The sequence below is a fragment of the Silurus meridionalis genome, chromosome 21 (genome assembly GCF_014805685.1).
Source record: "Silurus meridionalis isolate SWU-2019-XX chromosome 21, ASM1480568v1, whole genome shotgun sequence".
NCBI lineage: Eukaryota > Metazoa > Chordata > Actinopteri > Siluriformes > Siluridae > Silurus > Silurus meridionalis.
This window is the reverse complement of record NC_060904.1, coordinates 11,564,479-11,591,817: the sequence shown is the minus strand read 5'-3', so window position 1 is coordinate 11,591,817 and position 27,339 is coordinate 11,564,479. Positions and strand designations below refer to the sequence as shown.

Below are 27,339 nucleotides of genomic sequence, written 5' to 3'. Positions count from 1 at the left end.
TCCAATGCTGGAATCACATGACCCAAGTAGGACTGCTGCATCCCTGGTGATCTTATGCTTGTATATCACAAATACAACCAGAACTATGTGCATTATGGGGCACAGCAATTCCCAGAATAAACAGTCTCTACCATGCCTCAGGGAAAACAAGAGCATAAAGGCATGGAGAGAACACTCATGCTCCCTAACCTCTTTTTCTGTCTAATAATCTTCAAGGTGAGCCTGACCTAAAACCTGCATTTAGTCAATCAACTGTTTCACGGGTCTGAAGAGAAAAGCGGTGACTAGCTGCATGCATGTTTGGTTTATCTAAATGATACTGAAGGAACGGCGTTTTATGGTGTGTGTAACTAGATGAGTTCAAACTTCACATTCATAGATGTGAAATGAAACACTATGTGACACCATACATGGTTCTGGCAATTGTGATGCTTCACTTCTGTGCCCATGAGAGCCTCAGATTCCCATATACCTGGTGTCATTTCTGCTGTTTACCTCATCTATGTACCTCAAACATTTTGAGATGTTTTTCTGAGAAATATATTATGATTCATATTTACTGTTATAAGCAGAAAACCCAATCTTTTGTCTTATTTTCCTAGTTTCTGAATTCAGACACAGCATCATTCCACAGGGTTTCCCAGAACACCCGTTGGTCACACTGATCACACTGATGATCCCACACTGATCATGCAAATTATACAGATGTTGCATTAAACATGATGAAAACATCTGAACAGGACTATTAAAGAGCAGCCAAATAAGTTCAAACAGTAGTGAATCACACCACAATCTAAATAAAGCTAGAATTAAACCAGTGTATTATATTTACAGTGCCCTCCACAATTATTGGCACCCCTGTTTAAGATGTGGTCGTGGACTTCTAAAAATTCTCCTTTTTTTTAAAACAACATAGAACCCAAATGCAAAAAAAGAGAAAAATCCAACCTTTCATTTAAGTACATAACTTTGGTGGTAAAAAAAATCATACATTTAGAAAAAAAAAACTTGAAATCATGTGTCCCACAATTATTGGCACCCCTAACAATTCCTCTGAAAAATTTAATTGTTTTTTTTAAATATATTTTCTGTAGTTGCTAAGGTTGGTCAGGGTATCTAGGGACTTTTAATTAGTAATTCATGATTTCCTGTTTCCTGGGGTATAAATATGATGTGACACAGAGGCCTAATTCTCTTACCCATTTGTCAACATGGCAAAGACAAGAGAACACACCATTCAAGTAAGGCAGATGTGTGTCGACCTTCATAAGTCAGGCAATGGCTACAAGAAAATAGCCACTCGCCTTAACTTGCCGGTATCTACAGTCAGAGGAATCATTAAGAAGTTTAAAACAACTGGAACAGTGACAAACAAGGCTGGAAGAGGTCCCAAGTTTATCTTGCCACAACGCACAGTGAGGAGGATGGTAAGAGAAGTAAAAAAATTTCCCAAGCTCACCGTCACAGAATTGCATCAAAGAGTGGCATCTTGGGGTCACAGAGTCTCCAAAACAACCATCAGACGCTCTCTACATGCCAACAAGCTGTTTGGGAGGCATGCAAGGAAAAAGCCTTTTCTCACTAACACTCACAAACGTAAACGCCTGGAGTTTGCTAAGCGGTACTGGGACTTCAACTGGGATCGTGTGCTTTGGTCAGATGAGACTAAGATTGAGCTTTTTGGCAACAAACACTCTAAGTGGGTCTGGCGTAAAACAAAAGATGAGTATGCCGAAAAGCACCTCATGCCCACCGTGAAGTATGGTGGAGGATCTGTGATGCTGTGGGCCTGTTTCTCTTCCAAAGGCCCTGGGAACCTTGTTAGGGTGCATGGCATTATGAACGCTTTGAAGTACCAGGATATTTTAAATAAAAACCTGATGGCCTCTGCCAGAAAGCTGAAGATGGGTCGTCATTGGGTCTTTCAGCAGGATAATGATCCAAAACATGTGGCAAAATCTACACAAAAGTGGTTCAGCAGTCACAAACTCAAGGTCCTCCCATGGCCATCTCAGTCCCCAGACCTCAACCCAATCGAAAACCTGTGGGGCGAGCTAAAGAGAAGAGTGCATAAGAGAGGACCCAGGACACTGGATGATCTAGAAAGATTGTGCAAAGAAGAATGGTCAAAAATCCCTCTCTCTGTGTTCTCCAATATTGTGAAATGTTATAGGAGGAGATTAAGTGCTGTCTTGTTGGCAAAAGGAGGTTGTATAAAGTATTAACATCAGGGGTGCCAATAATTGTGGCACACATGATTTCAAGTTTTTTTTTTTTTCTTCTAAATGTGTGATTTTTTTACCACCAAAGTAATGTACTTAAATAAATTAGAAGTCCATGACCACATCTTAAACAGGGGTGCCAATAATTGTGGAGGGCACTGTAAATCCCAGTATTTAAAAGCCTGACATTTATACTATTGTATTTAATCAATTCACTGAGAGTCAAACTGACTGAGGGTCTAGAAAAATCTAAATATTGTGTGAGCAGAGCAATTAGATAAGAAGATAATCACGAGTATTAAAATAGTCTGCAATATTTGTTGTGTCTAGAAAGTGTTTTTATTGCACGATTAAAGTGTTCACTTCAATAGACAATTCTAAACTTCACCATAATGAGTCACATAAGAAAAAATACTAAATGTATGATAGGGCAGGTGTGTGAATTGTTAATAAGCAGAAAAAAGAAGCAAGTAAAGTTGTTGGTTAAAAGATGCTGTGGGACTGCTTTTGTCTTGATTATTAATAAACACCACAATATTAAATTAAGGAGAAAAAAAAGAGTAAAACAATAATACTTAAAGTTACAATTTTCTCTACATTGTGTTAAGTATAGGTTGCTGTGGAACCTGTCCTCGAACACTGAGTGTGTAAATATACCCTTCATATGAGACCAGTCTATAGCAGGGGATTATACACACGCACACACATACATTCAAACACTCATTACCCTAAGGGAAACCGATCACAGCCAGACCACCTGCAGCATGAGAGCCTGGAGGAAAACCATGGGAACATAGGGAGAACATGCAAAACTCCACACACAATGTAACCTGAGCTTAAGGTTGTACTGCAAACCCTGAAGCTATCAGACAGCAACACTACCCACTCATTCAACACACTACACATAATTTATCAACTAATTGAAATGTTAAATATTGTTTATTTCAACATGTATTCAAATATATCTGTATTCATTTACTTCTTTTTCCATTCGTTTATTTCATGCTGATGCCTTGATCTATCAAAAGCTGAGCACAGTTTAGTATAAAATCATCTATTAAACTATGCACATTCTCTGAAATTGGATTAAATTGGTTATGCTTTTTTATTTATATTTTATTTTATATTTTGATTATTGAGAAGTGCTCCAAAGCCTTATAACCATTCTCTGATCATCAGTGTTCCCTCGAACCCGTCACTGATCGTCATTGTTCTCTCTGATTAATCACTGATAATTCTCACCTACATACTTCTGGAGTCTTTCTTTACCATACTAGTAATACAAGGAAATATATTCAGACAATCTTTATACTACATTGTGACATGCAAATGACAATGACAATTTGATTAATATGCTAATTAGTCCTTGGTATCCTTTGGTGTCTGTGGCTGATTTCCCAAGAAAAGACTTGGCAACACTGCCTCCCAAAAAAACAATAATTACTCCTCAGCCAGCCAAGCGAGCTAGGCATCAGCTTTCAAGTATTCTCAGGTGTCTCAGTGGTTACAAGCCACAGTCTTGTCTTTCTTCATGGCTTTTAAGCTTTCTATTCAGATTAACTCCATGCTGATAGCTGATACTGCAAGTTAGAGGTGTAAGTTTACTTAAAATTGTCACTTGGTGAAAGTGTTTTACTGCACTCATATATTCTATTGTAATAGACATACCAGAATAAAGGCTGTAATTTTCCACAATCATCACCTTTACTAACAAACGCTTGGATTCATTTTGTTACTGTATACGTGAACTAAAACAACAACACTGTTAACTCATTTAACACTGTGCACCTCATTGTGATGTGAATCTTAGAGGATGCCACTTCTGATACTGGTGGACATTCTGTGCCACCTTGTGAGTCTGGTTCCTCTCAAGTTTTTTTCCCTCATACCAACTCAGGGAGTTTTTCCTTGCCACTGTCACTGTCAAACAAACCACAACCAAACAAAAAACTCAATACATTTCATTTCACATGTGACCAATGAGGTCTAAAGCCCCATTTTAGTTTTGCAGCCACAGAACAACTTTAGAAACTGATTACTGAAAAAGAAAGCCTGAAAAAGATAAACAAAAGGGAAAACAAAAAAGTTGCCTATGTAAAAGAAACTTTTATTAATAATCCCAATGTCAACAGATTAGATTTTACAGGTGAAGTAATAAGAGATGAATTATGGCCCTGGTTTTTCATGGTGGTCACTATAAGTATAGCACACCTGGAGTGTTGGTTGTTTGGGAAATAATCAGTACCAGTGGGTGTGATGTGACTCGAGGTGCAGGTGGATTAGTTTCCTGTAACAGCATGTCCCGACGTCTAGTAAAAAAAAAAAAAAAAAATCCCGACTCCACTGGCTCACAGTGAATTAGTCTCTGCATTTCAACCTTTTAGCCACGAGGTGGCACTAAAATACACGTTGTTCAAAGGATGACCCAGAAAGCTTAATTTTGCCATAGATGAATACATAAAAAACTACAAGTTGTGCTCTCATTTTGGAGAACACATTACTAAGATTCCCTTGATGAGATATATAATAGCATATAAAATAGCTATATAAAGCATCCGGAAATTCTAGCTATCGATAAAATATGTCAAGCTCCTCGAAAATTGTATTCGTCTTTTATTTATTTATTTATTTATTTATTTATTTATTTATTTATATTATTTTACATGTATATGATTATTGAAAAAAAAAATTCTAACAAAACAAACAAAAAAAATTCTCTTTTTTTTAACAACCAATCAGAAACGTTGTAACGTCACTTCCGGGGTAAACTGCGCGCATTTTGAGAGGGACGTAGTCTTCGTTGTGAGTTATTTACAGAATAATGTTTGAGTGAACTTACATATAGGATACACAAAAACAGGCAAGTACTAAGTTATAGATGCTACTTTTTAGTAAAAAGAATTGTTATTTGTAATGTTTGTAGTGTAAACAGGATATGAGTGAGTCCTAGCTCTGTCTCTTCATGTCGGAGTGAACTGCTGGAATGAGAAGCTTTGACATTTATACTTGTAGGAAGTTTCTTTTTTCATTCTGGGAAAAAAAAAACCCCAACAAATTGCAACATAGATTTAAATGTGGCCTTTTTAAACATGCTTAGAAGCATAATTATAGACTATCTTTAGCTATAGATGAGCTTCATCCTGATCAGGATCTTGGTGGATCCAGAGTTACTCAGAGTGTGAATCAGAGGTACATCCTGGTGCAGATATAAAGGACTCATGGTTACACACCTGGGGACAATTTAGAAAAGCCTTTGGGATGTGGGAGGAAACTACAGATATTAACCTGAGATCAGGATCGTATGTTCTTAGGATACTTCTGAATGTTTGTGTTAATTGTGATTGCTGTGTTCCTCATTGACAGGATGCGCAGGTCTGCGGCACCGAGTCGGCTCCTGCAGGGTAATGCTGCAAAGAAGCCACGGTTTGTACCTCCTGCCCCGGTGCACACAGGAGCAGGGCTATTGTCCAACCCAGGGCCAGGGTTAATGCCCAATGCCATGCCAATATCAAGCCCAGGACAAACACCAACATCAACACCCAAACCAGCAGCTAACAATGTCCTCAATAAGGTACTGATTCTGATCTTTTCAGGACCAGTTTTATGATTGACCCTGTGATTAAGGATGTAGCGATTTCATTAATTTTGCAAGACGATCAATGTACAGTAAGAAGTCTATAGTGGCAGTGTGGTGACATTTGTCAGGACACTGGCTTAGTTGTCAGAGCAATTTTAATAAAATATTTAGTCAAATATTTGACAGGTCTATAATTACTATTCTCGTATTAATACATCATTTGGATCATCTGTATAATCTAAGATAATTAATAAAAGTATTAATGAAATATGTGTAGTGGAGCTTTCTGCAAAGTCTCGATTTTCAGTGATTTGTAACAGTTTCTCATCATAGTATAGACTTCTGGACAGGTTCTGGTTCTTTGTTAACATGTATTATTGATTTCAGGAGACAAAAAAACTTTTAGATTGTATTACTAGTCATTTTTCAAGACATACAGTGCATCTGGAAAGTATTCACAGCGCTTCACTTTTTAGTCATTTTGTTATGTTTCAGCTTTATTCCCAAATGGATTAAATAAATAAAAAATCCTTTGCCGTGACTCTCAAAATTGAGCTCAGGTACATCTGTTTCCACTGATCATCCTTGAGATGTTTCTACTACTTGATTGGAGTCCACTTGTGGTAAATTCAGTTGATTGTACATAATTTGGAAAGACACACACCTGTCTATATAAGGTTCCACAGTTAACAGTGCATGTCAGAGCACAAACCAAACCATGAAGTCCAAGAAATTACCTGTAGACCTCTGAGACAGGATTGTATTGACGCACAGATCTGAGGAAGGGAACAGAAAAGTATCTGCAGCATAATTCGTTCTTGAAAATTGCTCGTAGATCCATTTGCTCGTACGTTCGAACTGATTTTCCCCATAAGAATGAATGTAAAAGTGATTTAATCGGTTCCGAGACCTCATCCGATCGCTTATTTCTGCACTTAAAAAGTATTTGTAGCCTATTTCAACAAACAAATACACCGCAAATTACCGTAATGTAAACATAATTTAACACTTACTCGTGTGATAGTGGTTGATTGCGAGTGTGAAACACACACCACGCTCATAAACTCCACGGTTTCCATGGTAATTCTATTTACTTTCGTTTTCACAGCACCATCACTGATTTTATTGGGAGACATTTTTCAAGATTTCTAGTGAAATAAAAATATAAAACTAAAAAAATTAAATTTTTGCTGCACTGAACAATGAGAGCGACCGAGTTATACGTCATCAACTAAGCAACTGATGCGACCCTCCGCCGAAAACAGGGAACTGGCAGTGTGGGTTTGCTCGTGCCTTCAAAATTTGCTTGTGAAACAGGGTAAAATTTTGCGAGCGAGGTCGTTCGTATCTCCGTTTGCTCGTACTATAGGTTGCTCGTACAACAGGGTTTTACTGTAAAAGAAGTTTGGAACCACCAGGACTCTTCCTAGAGCCTGGCCAAACTGAGCAATCAGGGAGACATGCCTGAGTCACGGAGGTGAGCAAGAACCCGATAGTCACTTTGAAAGAGCTCCAGTGTTTCTCTGTGGAGAGAGGAGAACCTTCCAAAAGAACAACCATCTCTGCAGCATTCCACCAATCAGGCCTATATGGTCAGACAGAGCCACTCTTTAGTTAGAGGCACATGACAGCCCACCTGGTGTTTGCCATAAGGCACCTGAATGACCCTCAGGCAATGAGAAACAAAGATTGAATTCTTTGGCCTGAATGACAAGCGTCATGTCTGGAGAAAACCAGGCACCTCTTATCACCTGGCCAATACCATCCCTACAGAGAAGCATGGTGGTGGCAGCATCATGCTGTGAGGATGTTTTTCAGTGGCAGGAACCTGGGAGACAAGTCAGGATCGAGAGAATGAGAAATACAGCTTTGTACAGAGACGTCCTTGATGAAAACCTGCTCCAAAGCACTCTAGACCTCAGACTGAGGTAACGGTTTATATTCCAACAGGACAACGACCCTAAGCACAGAGCCAAGATGACAAAGGCTCCTTGTCATGTCAAATGTCTTTGAGTGGCCCAGCCAGAGCCCAGACTTGAACCTGATTGAACATCTCTGGAGATATGTGAAAATGGCTGTGCACCGATGATCCCCATTCAACCTGATGGAGCTTGAGAGGTTCTAATCTAGTTAAAGCTTTTTTTATTTGCCAATGCCACTATATGTGCAGACAAACAGAGGAATCGAAATACGTTTCTCTTTTCTTTCAAGTGTTTTCATTGTCAATGCAATATAGAAAGTTTGTATAGGCAGTCAGTGCAATATCAGCAGCTCAGTACAATATAGAACAGATTTCGTAACAAATATGTACAGTACAGACCAAAAGTTTGGACACACCTTCTTATTCAAAGAGTTTTCTTTATTTTCATGACTATGAAAATTGTAGATTCACACTGAGGGCATCAAAACTATGAATTAACACGTGGAATTATATATGGAATTATATACATAACAAAAAAGTGTGAAACAACTGAAAAATGTCATATTCTAGGTTCTTCAAAGTAGCCACCTTTTGCTTTGATTACTGCTTTGCACACTCTTGGCATTCTCTTGATGAGCTTCAAGAGGTAGTCACCTGAAATGGTCTTCCAATGGTCTTGGAAGTCTTCCAATGGTCTTGGAAGTCTTCCAATGGTCTTGGAAGTCTTCCAATGGTCTTGGAAGTCTTCCAATGGTCTTGGAAGTCTTCCAAGTGGCTACTTTGAAGAACCTAGAATATGACATTTTTCAGTTGTTTCACACTTTTTTGTTATGTATATAATTCCATATATAATTCCACATGTGTTAATTCATAGTTGCAAGGAGTTCCCCGAGAGATGCTTGACACTTGCTGGCCCTTTTGCCTTCACTCTGCAGTCCAGCTCACCCCTAAACCATCTTGATTGGGTTCAGGTCCGGTGACTGTGGAGGCCAGGTCATCTGGCGCAGCACCCCATCACTCTCCTTCTTGGTCAAATAGCCCTTGATGCCTTCAGTGTGACTCTACAATTTTCATTGTCATGAAAATAAAGAAAACTCTTTGAATGAGAAGGTGTGTCCAAACTTTTGGTCTGTACTGTATATAATAAAATAAAAGCCGGGTGACATAAATCGTAAACATCTAAATGTGTAAGGTGCAAGTATACATCCTAGTATATGTATACATATTGAAGTTCTGAAAATGAAGGCATTTGTAAGGTGCAAGACAGATAGCAGCAGTATGACATTAGTACAAAAAGACTGCAATGTGTAAAAGTGCAAAAGAAAGTGTCAGATTTAAAGAATTTGTACATGTAACAGTTTTAAATAGGAGTTTGTAAACATGTCCATTTGTGTAGAATTTTTCACAGAGTATAAAGTGTCTTATGTGCAATGAAGAAGTGTGGAGTGAGCTGTAGATTCCTTAGAGTTCAGGTGTAGGTGGGAGAGGGGGGAGGTAATGGACAGAGTTGAGCATCCTGATAGCCTGATGGATGAAGCTGTTTGAAAGTATTGTGGAGCCTGATGGCTCCGGTATCTGGTGGAAGATTGATGAGTGTGAGGTGTCAGTAGCTATGCTGATGGCTCTGCTAACCAGGTGTGGTAGATGTCATTAGGGAGAGCAGAGAGACACCGGTTATCTTGCTGGCCGCATTCACTATGGGTTGCAGAGTCTTTCGGCAGCTGGTGAGGATGCTCTCAATGGTGCCCCCCGGTAAAAGGAGCACATGATGGGATGTGGGTCTTGTGCTTTCTTCAGTTTGTGATGTGATGTGGTGTTTGTCATCCAGACGAGGTTCTCAGGGATGTGCACTCCTAGGAACTTGATGCTGCTCTCTCTCTCCACTGTAGCACCATTGATGGTTAGTAGGGGTTCTGTGGAGGTCCTTTTCTGAAGTCGATGACAATTTCTTTGGTCTTTCCTACGTTGAGGAAGAGATTGTTGCCGTTACACCATTGGACCAGTCAGCTCACCTCGCTCCTGTAGTTGGCCTCATTGTTGTTGGTGATGAGGCCCACGACAGTCGTGTCTGCAAAGAAGAATGGGAGAACCTGCCAAAAATAGTTGTGCAAAGCTTGTAGCATCATACTCAAAAAGACTTGAGGCTGCAATTGGTGTCAAAGGTTCTTCAACAAAGTATTGAGCAAAGACTGTGAATACTTGTGTACATGTGATTTTGAAATCATTTTTTTGAAATCATTTGCAAAGATTTCAACCACATTTTTTTCATGTTGTCATTATGGGGTATTGTTTGAAGGATTTTGAGGAAAATAATGAATTAAATCCATTTGGGAATAAAGCTGTAACATAACAAAATGTGGAAAAAGAGAAGTGCTGTGAATACTTTCCGGATGCACTGTAAATGGCTGTTTCTTTGAATTTGTATTGCACATATGTTTTTATAGAACACTGTTCTTTGCATGTCAACAGCAAAACTGGAAAGTGATTCATAATTTTTGCACTATTAATTAAAGATGGATTTCTGTGCAGGTGCAGAAGAGCTTGACTGAGAGGGCAACAGGCACTCCAGGTGCTGCAAAAGTCTCAGTAATGGGTAAGGCTTTAGCCAGGGTTCTGAGTGTCGTTGCTCAGGAAGAGCGGAACGAAAATGACGCTGACTCTCTGAGCTTCCCTTTGGATTTAGAGCAGCCCCCAGATTCACCCTCAGCACAACAGCCAGGTGTACAGTGTACACACACCACCACCACCTCTAATAGCCCAACAGGTAAGATTCACCATTGCTTTTTATTTTCTTAACAGTGGACCTGCAAGAGTTAAGTGGTTTGCAAACACTCAGAGTTTAGTGTTGCATCTGATAGTTGCCCTAAAGGATGCTCAAACGCTCTGAATGTTTGGAAGTACATACCTGTGTGAGGAACTTTTCTCACTGATGTGCACACTATCCTGAAAGTTACCACAGCAGAGAATCTAACCCTAAACATTAATGAATGCTCAGGCAACTGTGCATAAGAGCAGAATGTACTGCTTTTACTTTTCTTTTTTCGCACTTTATTCTGTATCATGTTGTTCGTTAATTGCTGTCAATTGTTGACCCTGTTATTTAATATTGGCCCCCTCTATAATTGGGTTTGACACCACTTGACTAGACAAATTGAAATCTTTGTAAACCCCGACCTGATTTTATATCTGTTAATTTTTTCACCAATTTGAATAATTTTGCACACTTGCTTGGCTTCTGCCTTTCATTGAGTTATCTTGTCGTCTTATCAAACACTGTGGGTGGAACAGAAGGCTCGACAGCGTGAGCTGGATATTTTTTTCTTTGTCACAAAAAGTTATATACAGAATACAACTCGCAGTGAAATGTAAACCTGATCGTCTGCTCAGTAAATTGGGCATTAGCTAAAAAGGAATCTAAATATAAAATGAATGAAGAAATATGAGAAAATATATTAGATAATGAATAAAAAAAAATAGTGCAAATGTATTTAGACGTGCAAAAGGGAAGTAAAAATTGGAAATGGAATGTAATGAGGTATGAAATAACAAACCAGTTACAGCGACATGACAACGTAAGGTGCTGCGCGCAAATACATAATGATTGGAAGGGATATTGAAAGGCTAAAAAAATTATGACTTATTACCTTTAATCACATTAAAAAGCATATTATATTTTGTTTGTTTTTTAATTGATGGCTGTGTTGCCCCAACCCCATTGTTAGTGATGTCACAATCGTTTTCAGCACCCCTAATTCTTCTGTGTTTATTATGTATATATTAATTTTTACTAAATTGATATTACACTTATTTTTACCTCACAAAAACAGCATGAACATTGTAAATGAGTGTGTGTGTGTGTGTGTGTGTGTCGTCATCACTATATACAAACACTACACGTGATTTAAAGATCATAGCACCTATCCTATCCTAAACATCATTCTTCTAATGAATCACCACCAGTACATTAGCTGATACAGTGCAGACTTTGAGGATGATTGTATAACATGGTGTTTTGTTCATGATGATGAAGCGTGTCCCTGGCAGATCATTCCACACTGTTCAAAGTCCAGCTCTTCCCTGCGGATCTTGTTTGTAGAAAAAAAAGTCAGAAAGGGAAAACATTGCAGACAAAAATGATAACAGATCGGAACTAATAAAAACCGGTTTAAATCGGAAAATTTTGAAATGTGGAGATATCTCCAATAGAGTCCTAACTTCTGTGTGGAACAGACTCCGGTTTGGCTTTGAACTGCTTTCCCTCCTTTTGTGCCCGCCCCCTGAAGGAAACGAACCAATCAGCACGCATGCTCCATCTGCTTTACATCCCGACGCTCCGTCGCCACAGAGTAGATCCCAAAGCAGAGCTCAAGCACAAGAAGCAGTCTCCTGAAGCAGTCTCCCGAGACGCCCTTGAAATCAGAAGCAACTGGTGTTTCTCTTGTCCGTGCCGCTGTTTCAGTCGTCGCACAATCACGTATCGAGGCAAATGTTTGATAATAAACGATAAAACCCAGCGGTTTTATTCTCGCATGTCGCTATAAAGTCTTTATTTAAGCCGAGTCGCTACCGGCTGTGTCCCAAACCGCATACTACCTCCCTAAACAGTGGTCCAAAATAACACTACGTGTTGAATAGTGTGCACTGTTAATACTGGGTTTAACTGTATGACCTTGGTTTGTGAAATAAATTCTAGGGATTTCTTTCTAAAAAAATAACATTTTATTAAGTTATTTTGAGTCAAAAGCAATTTTATACTAAAGTCTTATTTGCTATAGGAGAGATTCATTTTTTTCTTTTGTAATGCAGTTGGGTTTGCTATGTAGGTCAGGCCAGGCTTAAGCAGCTTTACTGAACCTGCGTCAGCTTAAGCTGAAAGGAATTTGAACAGAGCCCTCCCCTATAGGCGTGGGCCTAAATGAGGCTGGCCTAGTTAAGCCTGATTTTTTTTTCCCCTCACGTCTCTCTGCGTGGAGAGTGTGCAGCTGGGTAACAGAACCAGCACAGAAACTCGCACACGTTCAAGTGCTTTCAAGGGAAAAGACAAACAGACTGATAGTACAAAGGGGAAAAAGCCAGGGAGAAAACCAGAGTCTAATGTTAAAAGGGGAGGATAAGAAGTGTCTAGTCTAGAGCAGCCAGGATCAGCTTAGATCAAAGATGTCTGCTTTGTTTATGACGAGCAGCATGGTGGGCAAGGCACGCTCTTCAAACTTTACACTGTCTGAGAAACTGGACCTGCTTCGTCTGGTTCAGCCGCACATCCGCATCTTGGAGGAGCACACAAATAAGCATGCAGTGATTGTGGACAAGAACCGGTGCTGGGAGAGCATAGCCGAGCGCTACAACAACCTGGGAGGAGAGAGGCCACCCCGGACAGCCCAGGGGCTCCGTACCCTGTACAAACGTCTCAAAGAGAGCGCCAAACAAGAAGTGGTCCAGCGGAGCCACGCCCAGCCTGAGTACCGGGGCAGCATCTCAGAACCAACCAAACGGATCATGGAGATGATCCCACATCTATTTCATGCAGGGGACAAAGAGCACAGCATGCTTCACAGGTAAGAGCAAGGTATGCGTACACAAAAAGCACATGCATAGACACACCGGATGGGAGATTAGACACAGTGTGTTGAGAGAATTGGTGTAATTGATTTTATACCTCTCCCTGCGCTGAGTTTAGACTTCCGCTTATTATTCTCAAGTCAAGCACATGCATGACTCCCCTGCTCAAATAACCCACAAAGATTATAATGAATTGGTCGATAATTGTTGTCACATCTACTTCCTTAGTGGTTAAAACCAACCTGTTTTCATTACCTTGGTCGTGTGTTTGGGTTGGTCATGCCTCACATTCTGCTTTACTTAATCCAGACTGTTGGATGCTTGATATGCATTTTATGTAAAATTAAATGTAAAGTATTTAAAAATGAAACTCAACCCGAAAACCTCTGACACCAAAGTACTATACAGTACCATATAATACCAAATAGTTATGGACAAATGTTATTTAATTAAATGTTCCCTTTACTTCAACTAGGAGACCCAAACCTGTTCCAGCATGACAATGCTCCTGTGCAAAATTTAAACGCTGACTGCACTCTACACCTCCTCTCCCTACATCAGTACCAGATTTTATAAACACCCTTAAAGCTGAATGGTCATAAATCTTCACAAGCACAATACAAACTCTAGTGAAACATCTTCCCAAAAGAGTTGAGGTTAATTTAACAGCAAATGTGGAATTGGATTTTCAAAAAGCCCATATGATTATTATGATCAGGTGCTCCAATACGTTTAGTTTATATTGTGTATGTTTCTGTTTAAGTGTGTGTGATGTGCTTAGCCATTCTGGTGATACATTGTTTGATTGTGCTATATTTTTTTTTCTATTTTTGAGATATTCCTGTGTGCCATGCTGACATGCCTTGCTGCTTAGTTGAAAAGTGCAATAGTTTTCATGGTAGTACTTTGAAAGCTGAAGTGTTTGAAGTTTTCAGAGCTGAATTGTGAGCAACGTAGGTCAGAGTAAAGTATAAATAAAACGAGCTTTTATTTTTTTTAAATTAACATTTTTTCTAAAGTAAACATTTTGTAAGATGCACCAATCAGGCATAACATTATGACCACCTGCTATTGTGTTCGTCCTGTCAGAAGTTCTGTACATTAACTTTTGCCTTCGCTCCCCATGTGCATCAGTGAGCCTTAGCTGCCCATGTCCCTGTTGCCGGTTCATCACTGTTCCTTCCTGGGACCACTTCTAATAGATACAGACCGCGACCACCTCACAAGAGCTGCATTGGAGACGCTCTGACCCAGTCGTCTATACAATCACAATTTGGCACTTGTCAAAACTGCTCAAATCCTTACGCTTGCCCATTTTTCCTGCTTTTAACACATCAGCTTTAAAGACAAAATGTTCACTTGCTGCCTAATTTATCCCACCCAGTAACAGGTGCCATGATGAAGAGATAATCAGTGTTATTCATTTCACCGGTCATAATGCTATAATGTCTATAAGCTGTATATGATCTGCTGATCTGAAATTATAATACATTTTAAGTGAAATGTAATAAAATGTCAAAGTTATAATAATTGTTATATTAGGTTTACTCTTTATTTCCATAGCTTTCAAGTTCTTGCTGAGTTTTATTTATCTTGATATGTAACATGAATATACAAGTATTGACTTCGTTTTTTCTGTTAGGTTGCAATACAAGATGAATTCACCAGTCGAGCAGCCTGGCAGCAGCTCATCTCTTCCTGCCTTGCCAGACTTCACACCTGCAGCCAGAACGGTGAGGGTGGAGTCAGAGGATGTCAAACCACCACCCGATCTCCAAATAATAGTCCCTCACGATTCACCTGTTACATTAACAACCCCACACAGCCAGGAACCCTTTGCACAGACTGAGAATGAAGTTGAGGAGGAGGAAGAGGAAGAAGAATTAGTCTCTAATGTTTACGCAGCCTCACTCTCACCCTGCCCCTCCTCCGTGCATCTCCCTCCATCACCTTCGGCACCCGCGTCTAGACGCAGCCTGTACGAGAGGGGTGGTGCTTTGTTTAGAAACCCTGCACTCGAGGCGGAGTCTTTGCAAATGATGCGAGACGAGCATGAGCTTTTACTGGCCAATCACAGGAAGCTCGGACAATATCTAGACGAAAAGCGAGAGGGGCTAAAAAGAAAGCAACAGCTAGAGGAGGAGCTCTTGAGGTCAAAGGTCAAAGTGGAGAAAATAAGAGCTGCACGCCTACGCCATGGACTGCCTCTAATGTAGGAAACGCACAAAAGACAGTAATTCTGCTGTCATGTACAGTTTTACGTATGACTTTTATTTACATTTACTTTTTTGGTCGTAGAAAAAGTAAATGTCTTAACTCGTTGTGAATATGAGACTGACATGATTGTATTTTTTTTTTTTTTTTTTTTTTTTGCAATAATAAAGCAGTTGTTTTTGTTTGTTTTATTGTTTATTTTATTTTCCCAAACTTGTTGTTTGATTGATTTTTTTGAGTCATACAACTAAGCAGTTTAGAGTTAAGGCATTTTTGTGTTGCGCTGATTTGAACTCACAATTTTTCGAGCAGATGTACATCTAGACCACTAAGCTACCACTTCCCAACTTGATTTTTTCAAGGTCGAGTTTCGATGTATGATAAATAATTTGATATTTCAAAAATGCTTCAAATGCTGCAGGTATGCATAGTGCTTCCTAAGTAGAATAACATTTCGTAATGAATTGTAACTAATGGAAATGCTACCCAGTTTTCATTAGGCACTTATTAGAGTTTCACATTCATAAGTTTTTGTATGTGTTTTAGCACGATACTACAGTGTAATGTGGTGCAAGGCATCCTCGAGGAAGCACAAACGCTGGGAAGGTGATGCTGTACTCGTGGCCACAGGACGCAGTGTTGTGCTGAAAGACATGGAAGGAAGAAATATTGGACGAGGTGAACACAGTAGTGCACACAAATGGTGGCTAAACAAGATTGTGGGTGGATTGCTTAAATGACTAGATTCTGCTGGAAAATTGGGTGGTAAATCTTATGTGGGAGTGTGTATGTGTGTGTGTGTGTGTCAGTGAAAAATCTAATTTTTTGTGATTTGCTCGAACTGTAAAGCAAGATTTGCATCACAAATAGCTCATTTGCAATAACTGCTTTATTCTGGTCAGGGTTACACTTATTCCAGAGCCTTTCTCGGGAACAGTAAGAGTCTGGATGAATTTCCAGATACAATAATGCCTACAGCCAAATTAATGTATTCAATCCACCTGCCAGTTTGATTTGGAGATTTTTATTTATTTACATTTTATTTACTTTTTTACTTTCATTGTTACAATTGCAGAAATAATTTTTATGGGGTTATGATGTTTTTTTTTTTTAGACTGCCTTGTGCCTTGCTTTCTAATACAAGGCATTAAAGCATTACGTTTTTTCATAATAATTTACGAGCTGCAGGTTAAATTGTGTGAATGTGTATTAAAGGTTCAGGTTACAAAGCGTCTGAGCTGGAGAGTCTGTGTGAGGGCCAGACTTTAATGGTAGGAGGGAAGCAGCTTGAGGTCATGGGGATCATCTCAGATGAAGATTATGCAAAGGGACGATGTTTTCAAGATGCCATTGTGGAGGATTCTTTACAGACAACCGCTAAAGCACCAGTGGAACATCAGAGACCTCAGCTGGCCAAACCCTTTGCCAGGCCAGCACTAAAGAATGCAACTATGGGAGTGCCCAAACCCGAGGGTCCTGTCTGCAAGCCCAGACATGACCCTAATAGTCCAGGTATGTATACAAATCTTACAAGTGAAAAAAACTAACAAGTATTGTTCCTTCGACAACAGCTGACAAATCATATCAAAACAAATCAGTCTATTTTGCTTGCATGGTAAATATTTGTGTAGGTTTAAGTGCCAAAAAGTTTACTTGCACTCAATGAGGTGTGTATTGTATTTATCCAATTTATCATGTGGCATCATGTGTCAGCAGCGTAATGCATTAAATCATGTACAAACATTTAATGTTCCCATCAAATATCATACTAGCAAAGAATGCAATCTCTTTGAAATTGACAGTGGCATGGTATTTCATTCCAGACAAGCTAGTTTGAGTATTTCAGTAATTGCTGCTCTCCTCTGGTCTCCAGAGGTTACAGAACATAGAGTTCACAGAATAACACACAAGCATTCAGGAGCATAGACATACTGGTTAAAACTGAGAAGTGCTACACAAAACAAACACTCTTTACAACTATGGTGAACGGAAAAGCATCTCAGAAAGCACCAGACCTTGAGGTGGATGGGCTACAAAGACAGAAGACCACATTAGGTTTGATTAGTGTTAATCAAGAACAGAAATCTGAGGTCACAGTGGGCACAGATTCAATAAAACTGGATTATTGAAGATTGAAAGTGCTTTCCATAAAAGTAGGCATAATCATAGTTATGATGAAGTGTTCTGTGGTTTCTTTCAAGCTGTGGACTTTCATGGTGCAGGCCTTTGTTCTTTTTCTGTAAAATTACAATCTACATTCTTTGTCTTATTAACCTTAAGGGAAAGGGGAAAAAAGAGAAGCAATGAAATGACAGCTTTTTGTTTTGTGCATTTTTTTGCAATAGTTGCTAATCAAGCTCAGGTGATGAATTATTTATCGACGAATGATTTATTCACACTTAACATGACTCTCAATTTATACTGTGCCCTTGTCAAATGCAAGGTTTATATAATCTGAAATCAGTGAAGTAGAAAATCAATTATTCTACAAACTTATAAAACAAGATGCTATTCACTCATACGCAAATAAAAAAACATGGGCAAAACATCAAAATGGTCAAATATTAAGCTTCTGTAGTTTTCTTATACTTTGTAGTAAAATCATGATGATTAAATTGTTTGATGTAAAATGTAAGTTTTATATGTTCCATTTGTTTCCAGGAGTGTATAAATGATCTATATAAATGCAGCTGAACAGAGGAAATGATTGGGTATCAGTCTTAACATTGAGATAAATGATGGGTTTGCGCATTAATTTAACAGAGGCGAGCAATAAAGATTTAGCATTTACTGAAGCTCTGTGAAATGAAATCCTTTGCTGTAGTGTTACATACAAGTTAATCTGACGTTTCCAACTTTTAAAATCTTAAAGTTTGGTGTCTAACAAATGTGAAAAAAGTGAGATGCAGCTATCCACCTTTTTATATTTAGCTGAAAATTGCTTAGATCCTAAAATCATACAACCATTTAATTATGTTAACCTAAACGTCTTGGTTAGCTTAGTTGTTGTACCAAGTTTAATATGCTCTGCGTAATGTTCTTGACCAGCACCTGAACGCTGCTTTTTTTTTTTTTTTTTTTTTTTTTTGGTAGTATTTTCACATGTAATATTCAGGGTATTGGACAACATATAAGCTCCCACATTACATAAAATTGAAGGGGACCAGTGCATTAATACACATTAAAATAATCCTGCTTTAAACTTCCCCTATGTATCCAAATATGATCAGACAGTATACACAAGATGCTGTTTTGCACATGCTGTCCTGCTAAAGAGTAAAGTAAAGCACCTGCATGTGATTATTTTTCAAAAAAAAAAGAAAATCTACTGTAATACTGTTCACAACACCAAAAAAACACTTTTAGTATGAAATACTTTTTGGGAGTTTGAAATTTAGGAGTCTTCCACATTTTGTCACCAAAGAAAATCCCTAAATTCTTGCTGAGTTTTAAAGGGAAGGACCTCATGTAACTACTATTGATGACAAAGTTTAAATACTGTAAAACCTTTTCTCATCTTAATTCTAACTCCCTTGTTCTTGCAATCAACATTGGCATTGCTGCTGACATGGCATTAAAAGATTAATACACAAACAAACAACAGACAACATATAAGCATTAAAACAGTAGAAAGTAAAGTATATAGTGACTCGTCAAAAGTTGTTTTTTTTGTTGAATCATTTCCTTGGAAATCAAATACTATAAAATATTTTACTATTTTTTAGTAAAGTCCAATGTCTCTGGGGAAAAAAAAAGAAATATAAAAGGATTTATACACCTAACAGTTTACAAGTAAAATTGATGTCTAACATAACTTTTACTTTTGTAATTTCTCCAAATAGGAGCCCTTGTGATGCCCCGACCCTCAACCAATCACCAGTGGCATTGTAACAAAAACGGACTTCAAGTAGTGGACGTAGTTGTGGACCCTCACCTAACAAATCATCTGCGACCACACCAGAAGGAGGGTGTGGTCTTTCTATATGAATGCCTCATGGGAATGAGGTAGGTGCTTTTTTTTTTCCCACATTGTTCTGGACAAATACACTTCATGGAGATTTGTTTCCATAATCACAGATTTGCAGCAAGAAAACAGAATCTGCGAGACCACGCCACTGATTTGTCTACCAATGTGTGGTATAATGAGAGGTGGTTGCAGGGAACTGGTAGAAGAATGCTTAGGATGGAGCCGCCAGATTGATTTGAACAAGGCAGATGTAGGGGATTATTTGGAGACAGATGATCCGCTGTGGTGACCCCCAACGGGAGCAAAATGGCAAGAATTGTGGGTCAGCATTGGTTCAAGGAGTAACAAACCAAAGACTGGGACAGGGTATCCCTAGGGCCTTTTTTAAAGGGGGATATGTGTTACAACACACATTACATTGCATCATGCTGGCTAAAGGTCTGTGTAGCCATAGAGCAGTCCAGGTGGCCATGTTACAGCAAAAAAATTTACATTAGAGAAATAAAAGTTTGTCTGGTCAGATGAGCTCTGTTTTCTTTTACATCACATGAAGAGCTGAATACATTTGCATTCAAAAGTAATGGCAACATGGTGCATGGTTTCGACTTATTTATGTTTTTTGTGTTAATCAGCTATCAATAATAATTCAACCAGGGAAGATCTTGACTAACTAATTAAAGAAAACTGGATGGTGAATGTATTTTATCGGTGTAGGTTGCCATGTAAGTGTGTATGTGTTGTATGTTGCAGGTTGGCGGGCCGATGTGGAGCCATTTTAGCGGATGAGATGGGATTGGGGAAGACACTGCAGTGTGTGTGTGTGTTGTGGACTCTACTGAGGCAGGGGCCTTATGGTGGGCGGCCTGTACTGAAGAGAGGGTTGGTGGTTTGTCCTGGTAGCCTGGTAAAAAACTGGGCTGTTGAATTCAACAAATGGCTTGGCAAAGAAAGGATCAGTGTTTACACTGTTGATCAGGTTTGTCTTAATGAGTGTATGTGCTGTGATGTGCTTCGCAGTCAAAAGTGTTTTTATGGCTATTCTGGACTGTGAACTTATCTAGTAAGCTGCTAAAAACTTGCAGTAATTCACAATGTATATAAATTGTGTGTGTGAATGTTTCTATTTCACAGGGCAATCGCGTGGAGGACTATATATCCTGTCCCCGGTCTCCTGTGATGGTAATCAGTTATGAGATGCTTCTGCGCTCTGTAGACAGCTTAAAGAAGCTGGAGTTCGGTGTGGTCATCTGTGATGAGGGCCATCGGCTTAAGAACAGCAATATCAAGACAGCCAGTGCTCTCACAGCCCTGGCCTGTGAGCGTCGGGTGATACTTACAGGTGAGTTACACTACCACCAAATTGTCTTTACTTTCATACTCACCTGTTTTATGTGGAATTTTTACTTATAAAGAAATGAATAGTTCATTTTCAGTCAATAGAAATGAACTGCACTGTGTCCCTGTAGATCATTTGAACTGTTGTTCTGAAATGTTGTGGACTTTTTTTAGTAGACCGTTTTTAAATGAAAGACATAATAGTGCAACTTTATTGTGTGTTTAAAATCATCACCAGGCACCCCTGTTCAAAATGATCTCCAAGAGTTTTACTCCATTATTGAGTTTGTGAATCCGGGCATTTTGGGAACATCAGCGGCTTACAGAAAGATTTATGAAGAACCAATCCTCAAATCTCGCCAGCCCACCTGCACCGAGGTACCACACACATCAAAATCGAATACATCAATACCTATCGTTTGTTTTGTTATCGTTAGTTTAGTGTGTGTATGTTTAAGGCAAATATAGTACAGTGTGCATGTAAGATGTAAAGAGATGTGTTTCAGGAGGAGAAGTGCATAGGTGAAGAGCGAGCGGCAGAACTTGCTCGGCTGACTGGCGCGTTCACGCTACGAAGGACTCAAGAGATCATTAACTGTTTCTTACCTGGGCGGCTGGAATGGACGGTGTTCTGCCGGCCCACAGAGCTGCAGGTGCAGCTGTACAACGAGCTGCTCTCTAGCCGACCTGTCAGGGCCTGTTTCGCTGCAGCCAGCACACACGCCTTCACACAGAGCCCTCACCTTGCTTGCATTAATGCTCTGAAGAAGCTGTGCAACCACCCTGGGCTTCTTTACAACATGATAAAGGTTTGTGATGTGTGTGTTCCATGTATATTCACATTCCTTTCTGTCACGACTGCTTACTGAGGAGCCAATTCACCATTACACAAAGAAAAAAATTTAAAAATATAATGTATGTAATCAGCAGGCACTGAGTCCTGCGTTTTAAAAACTTTTCTGCCAGTGACTTTAAGGTTATGTGTTCAAATCTCAAGCACCAAGGATCTCTAAAATCTAGTTTTTCAAATTATTGATTTACATTTTACAAGTAATTATATGGCAAAATTTGTATTTACTTTTTTACTTTTCCTATGTATTTTTGGTGACTGTTTACTTTTTTAGGTTTTGTGCTGATGCTTTAACATTTATTTTAGAATTATTAATCATAATTGTTAAATAACTATTAAACAAAATCAAATTGCAGCTATATCATCCTCCTGATAATCTATAAAAGAATTTAAGCTTTGGGACAAAACTCAAATTAGAATTTAAACTCCAGTCGTTATGTCATACTACATGCTTTTTTTTAAGAATGATTCCGGGTGCAATGTGGGATTGGTAAACTTTCCCCCCCCTTTTTCCCTTCATTTATCCCTACTTTGGTCCCCTGGCCAGTCCCAGTCTCCAATTAGCTCTTTCTTATAAAGTAGTAACTACCAAGAGAGGATGAAGGATAACACATACTGCATCATTTTAGTCACAGGGCAGCATAACACTTCCAAAAAACTTATATAGACACTCACAATTTGCTAATGTTGCTAAGAAAACTTTCAGTTTTGCTTTTTTTTGCCTTTGGCTACAGATAGCTGTAACATTGGCTGTGCAAATTATGTGTAATCTGCTAGATGGTTTTCTGGTTCACCAAATGGGGGTTATGCAGTGCACTTTTGTTTGTTTTAAAGTTGTTAAAGATTATACAGTATTAGAAACCACATAAATATCTGCTTGGTATTAATGAATAACTCATGGTTGGAAGCAAGTGTGATATTTTAAGTATGTTATTTTAAAAAATATAACTATAGGCATCTCATGGTTGTTTGCAATAATAGTTTGGAGCGCTGATTTTCAAGATATTTTTTGAACGTGTACAAATAATTACTTGGCATTCTTATTATTTCAGGAGAAGAAGAATGATGATTTATATGACAGCGTCTGTGTAGAACTTTTTCCAGAAACCTACACCACTGGTAGTTTTTGCACAGGAGACTCTGGGAAATTGCTGGTGCTCGCAGACCTTTTGACTGCTATAAAGCATGTCAACTGCACAGACAAGTACAGTCCTATAATTCTTTTAATTTGGTCATACATTTTGCTTCATACTACACATGTACAGTGCCTTGCATAATTATTTATAATATCTCTTGCATTTTAAGATCAATATAATTTAATAAAATCGAATGATAAAATGTGTTTTATTGCTGCAATTACAGCTGCAGGCTTCTCTGTCAAGTTTTGCATATCAGGTTTCTAAAATATCTGTACGTTTTCTCAGCAACATTGTACAAGCTTAGTCATATTAGATGTACCTTTTGACTTATCGGTTGCTTTTCTGACAAATCTCCTTAAATAGACACTGATTTATTATGAATGGTTTCCTCCAGAGCAGAGAGGCTGTTTTGCTGTATTCTTTTTTGATCGACACTTTTCTTAACCTTCAGACTTTATGATGTTGTTCTCTAACTTTATTTGCCTTCCAAGAAGGTGTATAAAAAATTGAGATTTTAATTTGCTAATATACACTATATGGACAAAGGTTTGTGGATATCTGAGCACAAGATTTGTGTGTGCTTTTTGAACATTTCATTCCACATTTAGTCCTCATTTGCTGTTATAATAACTGTATAACAAATAAAGGATATTTCACTAGACTTTGGAGTGAGCTCATTCAGGTGCAACGGCGTAGTAAAGTCAGTTACTGATTGAGAGTGAGGAGGCCTGGGGTGCTTTCTGTGTTCACATTCATCCAAGTGTTCAACAGGGTTGAGATCAGAGCTGTATAGCAGACCACTCAAGATCTTCCACTCCTCCATGTTTTCATGCTTTGTGGACAGGGGCATTGTGGAGGTTCAGGACTCTTAGTTTAGTACCAACATTGTGGTAAAAGTTTGAGGAAGAACCAGTTTCAAATTGTGTCTATTTTAGTTGTAACTACAAAAAACGTCATTGTTGGCGAATTCTTTTGCATTGTAATTATATACGTATGTCTGTTTGAATTCAGAACAGGATCTGATTGACTGCTTGTTTAATTTGTTCTTTATCCTCCCTTGTTTTCAGGGTTGTTCTGGTGTCTAATTACACACAGACTCTTGATCTGCTGCAGGACTTCTGTGCTCACCTTGGTTACACCTGGTGTAGACTTGATGGGCAGACACCAGTTGCTCAGCGCCAGCGCATTGTAGACTCCTTTAACCGCTTGGACTCTGCCCACTTCCTGTTTCTTCTCAGTTCAAAGGCTGGAGGAGTGGGGCTTAATCTTGTTGGTGCCTCTCATTTGGTTTTGTATGATATGGACTGGAACCCAGCTAATGACATACAGGTTTGTCCAAGTAGAATTGTCACGCAAAAGAAATCAACATGTTACAACACACCTTGCTACACTTTAACCACACCACAAAGAACATAGTGCTGCTTCATAAACTTGTGTTAAAATTTATACCTTTATAAGTATTCTCTCTTTTTATTTCCTACTGCTTGCACTTACACACATCACTGAAGATCTGCTCTTTGTAAAGCCACTAGATGGTGCTGAGTTTGAGAAAGTAGAGTTTCTGATCATCTTGTGCATATCTATGACGAATGCAGCAGATTTGTTGTATTTGAATGTGAATCATGAAAATTATTTCATTAGTAATAACATTGTTTATTGTAAATGTTCTTTTGTGAAAGTATTGATTATTTTAAATTGTATTTATTGTTAGGGTTATGACTAGAAACACTGAAGTGTATAACAAAATGCATCAACAGCCTCACTAGACCCATTGGTTAAACAAATTAGAGTTCCTTCTACTATAGTTATAGTGAACAGCAGCAGAGTTTCAATTCACCCACACTTCCACATGTTCCTCACACACCAATTAGTGTACAAAAATGACAGCAATGCAGTAAAGCCATATATAAAAACATGCATATGTATAGAAATCCCAGTTGCTGTTGTCATTTTTAACACATTTTCTAGATTCATTTTTTAATTGTTAAATTGATTATGTTGAGTATTTCCTGAATAATGTCATTTAGATCTATTTTTTTATATAATGTTCTAGGCCATGGCCCGAGTATGGAGAGATGGGCAGAAGAAAACAGTTCACATCTACAGATTTTTAACAACAGGTTGGACAATAACATTTTTGCTCACGTTTTTCTTTTACCTAGGACAACAACACACTCCCTTTGCTGTAACACGTCACTGCTGTGTAATATTACCACTTTTTTATTTTTACAAATTAAACACTGTTTTTACAGAAAAAGTATAATTATGTTGTCTCACAAAAAATCACAAGTTTATTCCTGGGGATAAGTTGTAAGGTTATTCTGTCCCACGCTGATTGAGGAGATGTTGCACACATCCAGTTAAATCCAGGCATTATGGCTGCAATATATAAAATATAAACTCCCTTTTTATATTACAAAAAAATTGGCATTATTTTGTGACAACAGCAGAACATCAGGGTCAACTATTTTTCTGCCAGGTACCATAGAGGAGAAGATCTATCAGAGACAGGTGAGTAAGCAGGGGCTTTCTGGAGCTGTGGTGGACCTTGGTAAAAAGGGTGAGCACATCAGTTTCTCAGCTGAGGAGCTGCGTGACCTTTTCACCTTTGACCCCGAAACCGACTGTCTCACTCACGATCTGCTTGGCTGCAAATGCTCAGGGGACGGAACATTACCAGGTAATACACGTAAACACAATTTCTGAATCATTGTGTGTGTAATTGTTAATCTGTAAAAGCATTGCTCTGTGGTTGTGTAAAAGATGTGTGCAGTATAATCAGAACACATCTGAGGTTTTCTTGGTTACTCCTTTTATTTTTAAATTCTGATTTGAGGCAGTGATAATGAGCACTGTTTTATGTATGCAAATGCAAGATGTAATGAATATGCAAATTCAGGTAAAGGTAATTCAGTAACAGTTACATTGCGTAGTTATATTAAGATGTACTTATTGTAAATAAAGATTTACATTATATTTTATTCGGGTACAAGGTGTGGTGGAGGACGCATCCTTGGCTACCGGGAGGGTGTGTCAGTTGGGTCGTCGTTCTGATGGTGCCAGTGTTCCACAGAGGGTCAGCATGTCTGAGCTTATGCAGTGGAAGCATTTTTCTGGAACTCTTTCATCATATGGTGACGTGTACTTGGACCATGCACACAGTAATATAACGTATGCCTTCCAGAGCACTTCCAGAACCCAAGAAATGGCATAAAACACACATCCACACACACACACACACACACACACACACACACACACATACACACATGCAAACATGTAAAAGACTGGATCTAATGGACCAATAAATCTAATGTGATGAATTTAGGTTAAGTACTATTACTGTAAAACTAACACAGGTTATGGACTGAAAATATGCTGTTTTTTAATAAAAGTGTAAATAAATGTATTATTTAAAGGCAGCTTTGTATTTTTAATGTAAAAGCAAGTATTTTGCTTTTATCTGTGCACTGTTTGTCCTTCTTTTTAAAAAGGGGTAGTAGTGATGTTGAATCCAAACAAATTCTACAAAAACATTCAAGATTGTACAGTATAAGGAATGATCCTATTAACAGTACACTGGTACACGTATACTCTGCTAATGACATTTTTAAATTGTAAATAGTATATTATAAATAATAATAATAGTAATAATGTCTGATGCTATTTTTTTTTTTTTTATGTTCTAAATCTGGAGTTGTCATATGGATCCCAACTTAATGCAGAATAAATTTATATAATCCTGATCGTCAAAACCCAAAACTTCATGGCCCTGTGTGAAAATGTGTTTGCTCCCCTGTTAAAACTGTGCTTTATCACACTGTTCAATTTCTCTCTCCCCACCCAGGCCTGTTTACTGCCACACCCGTTTTTCAATCAAGAAATCTCCTAAATAGGACCTGCCTGACAAAGTGAAGTAGACCAAAAGATCCACTAAAGCTAGACATCATGCCGAGATCCAAAAAAATTCCGAAACAAATGAAAAAGAAAAAAATTGAGATCTATCAGTCTGGAAAAGGTATAAAGCCATTTCTAAAGATTTGGGACTCCAGCAAATCACAGTGAGAGCCGTTATTCACAAATGGCAAAACCATGGAACCGTTGAGAACCTTCCCAGGAGTGGCCGGCCGCCCAAAATTACCCCAAGAGCACAGCGACGACTCATCCAGGTCGTCACTAGAAATTCCCCACAACAACAGTAAAAGAACTGCAGGCCTCACTTACCTTAGTTACGGTCAGTGTTCATGACTCATAAGGAAGAGACTGGGAAAAAATGGTTCAAGATTATAATCGCTGCTGAGCAAAAAGAACATAAAGGCTCGTCTCAGTTTTGCCAGAAAACATCTTGATGATCACCAAGACCTTTGGGAAAATACTCTGTGGACTGACGAGACAAAAGCTGAACTTTTTGGAAGGTGTGTGTCCCATTACATCTGGCGTAAACATAACACAGCATTTCAGAAAAAGAATATCATACCAACAGTAAAATATGGTGGTGGTAGTGTGATGTTTTGCTGCTTCAGGACCTGGAAGACTTGCTGTAATAAATGGAACC

General features: G+C 38.6%; 2 protein-coding genes across 4 annotated transcripts; both read left to right on the top strand.

Moving 5' to 3' along the window:
- The first annotated feature begins 4,975 nt into the window (after positions 1–4,975).
- On the top strand, positions 4,976–26,206 carry rad54b (RAD54 homolog B). Of its 3 annotated transcripts, XM_046834083.1 has the most exons (16): positions 4,976–5,082; positions 5,586–5,793; positions 10,250–10,484; positions 16,040–16,171; positions 16,709–17,005; positions 19,336–19,498; positions 20,211–20,436; positions 20,592–20,799; positions 21,034–21,173; positions 21,302–21,604; positions 22,698–22,849; positions 23,852–24,113; positions 24,838–24,904; positions 25,264–25,464; positions 25,778–26,012; positions 26,047–26,206. In XM_046834083.1, exons 2-15 carry the CDS (start codon positions 5,587–5,589, stop codon positions 25,996–25,998), a joined length of 2,814 nt encoding a protein of 937 aa, XP_046690039.1. In that variant the 5' UTR covers positions 4,976–5,082; position 5,586; the 3' UTR covers positions 25,999–26,012; positions 26,047–26,206. The 3 variants fall into 3 exon arrangements, with proteins under 3 accessions (XP_046690039.1, XP_046690037.1, XP_046690038.1); XM_046834081.1 differs by having other exon boundaries at positions 25,778–26,206; XM_046834082.1 differs by having other exon boundaries at positions 4,978–5,024; positions 25,778–26,206.
- LOC124375593 (fibrinogen silencer-binding protein) lies at positions 13,161–15,645 on the top strand. Its single transcript, XM_046834084.1, has 2 exons — positions 13,161–13,286; positions 14,922–15,645. Exon 2 carries the CDS (start codon positions 14,935–14,937, stop codon positions 15,493–15,495), a length of 561 nt encoding a protein of 186 aa, XP_046690040.1. The 5' UTR covers positions 13,161–13,286; positions 14,922–14,934; the 3' UTR covers positions 15,496–15,645.
- Positions 26,207–27,339: the final 1,133 nt, after the last annotated feature.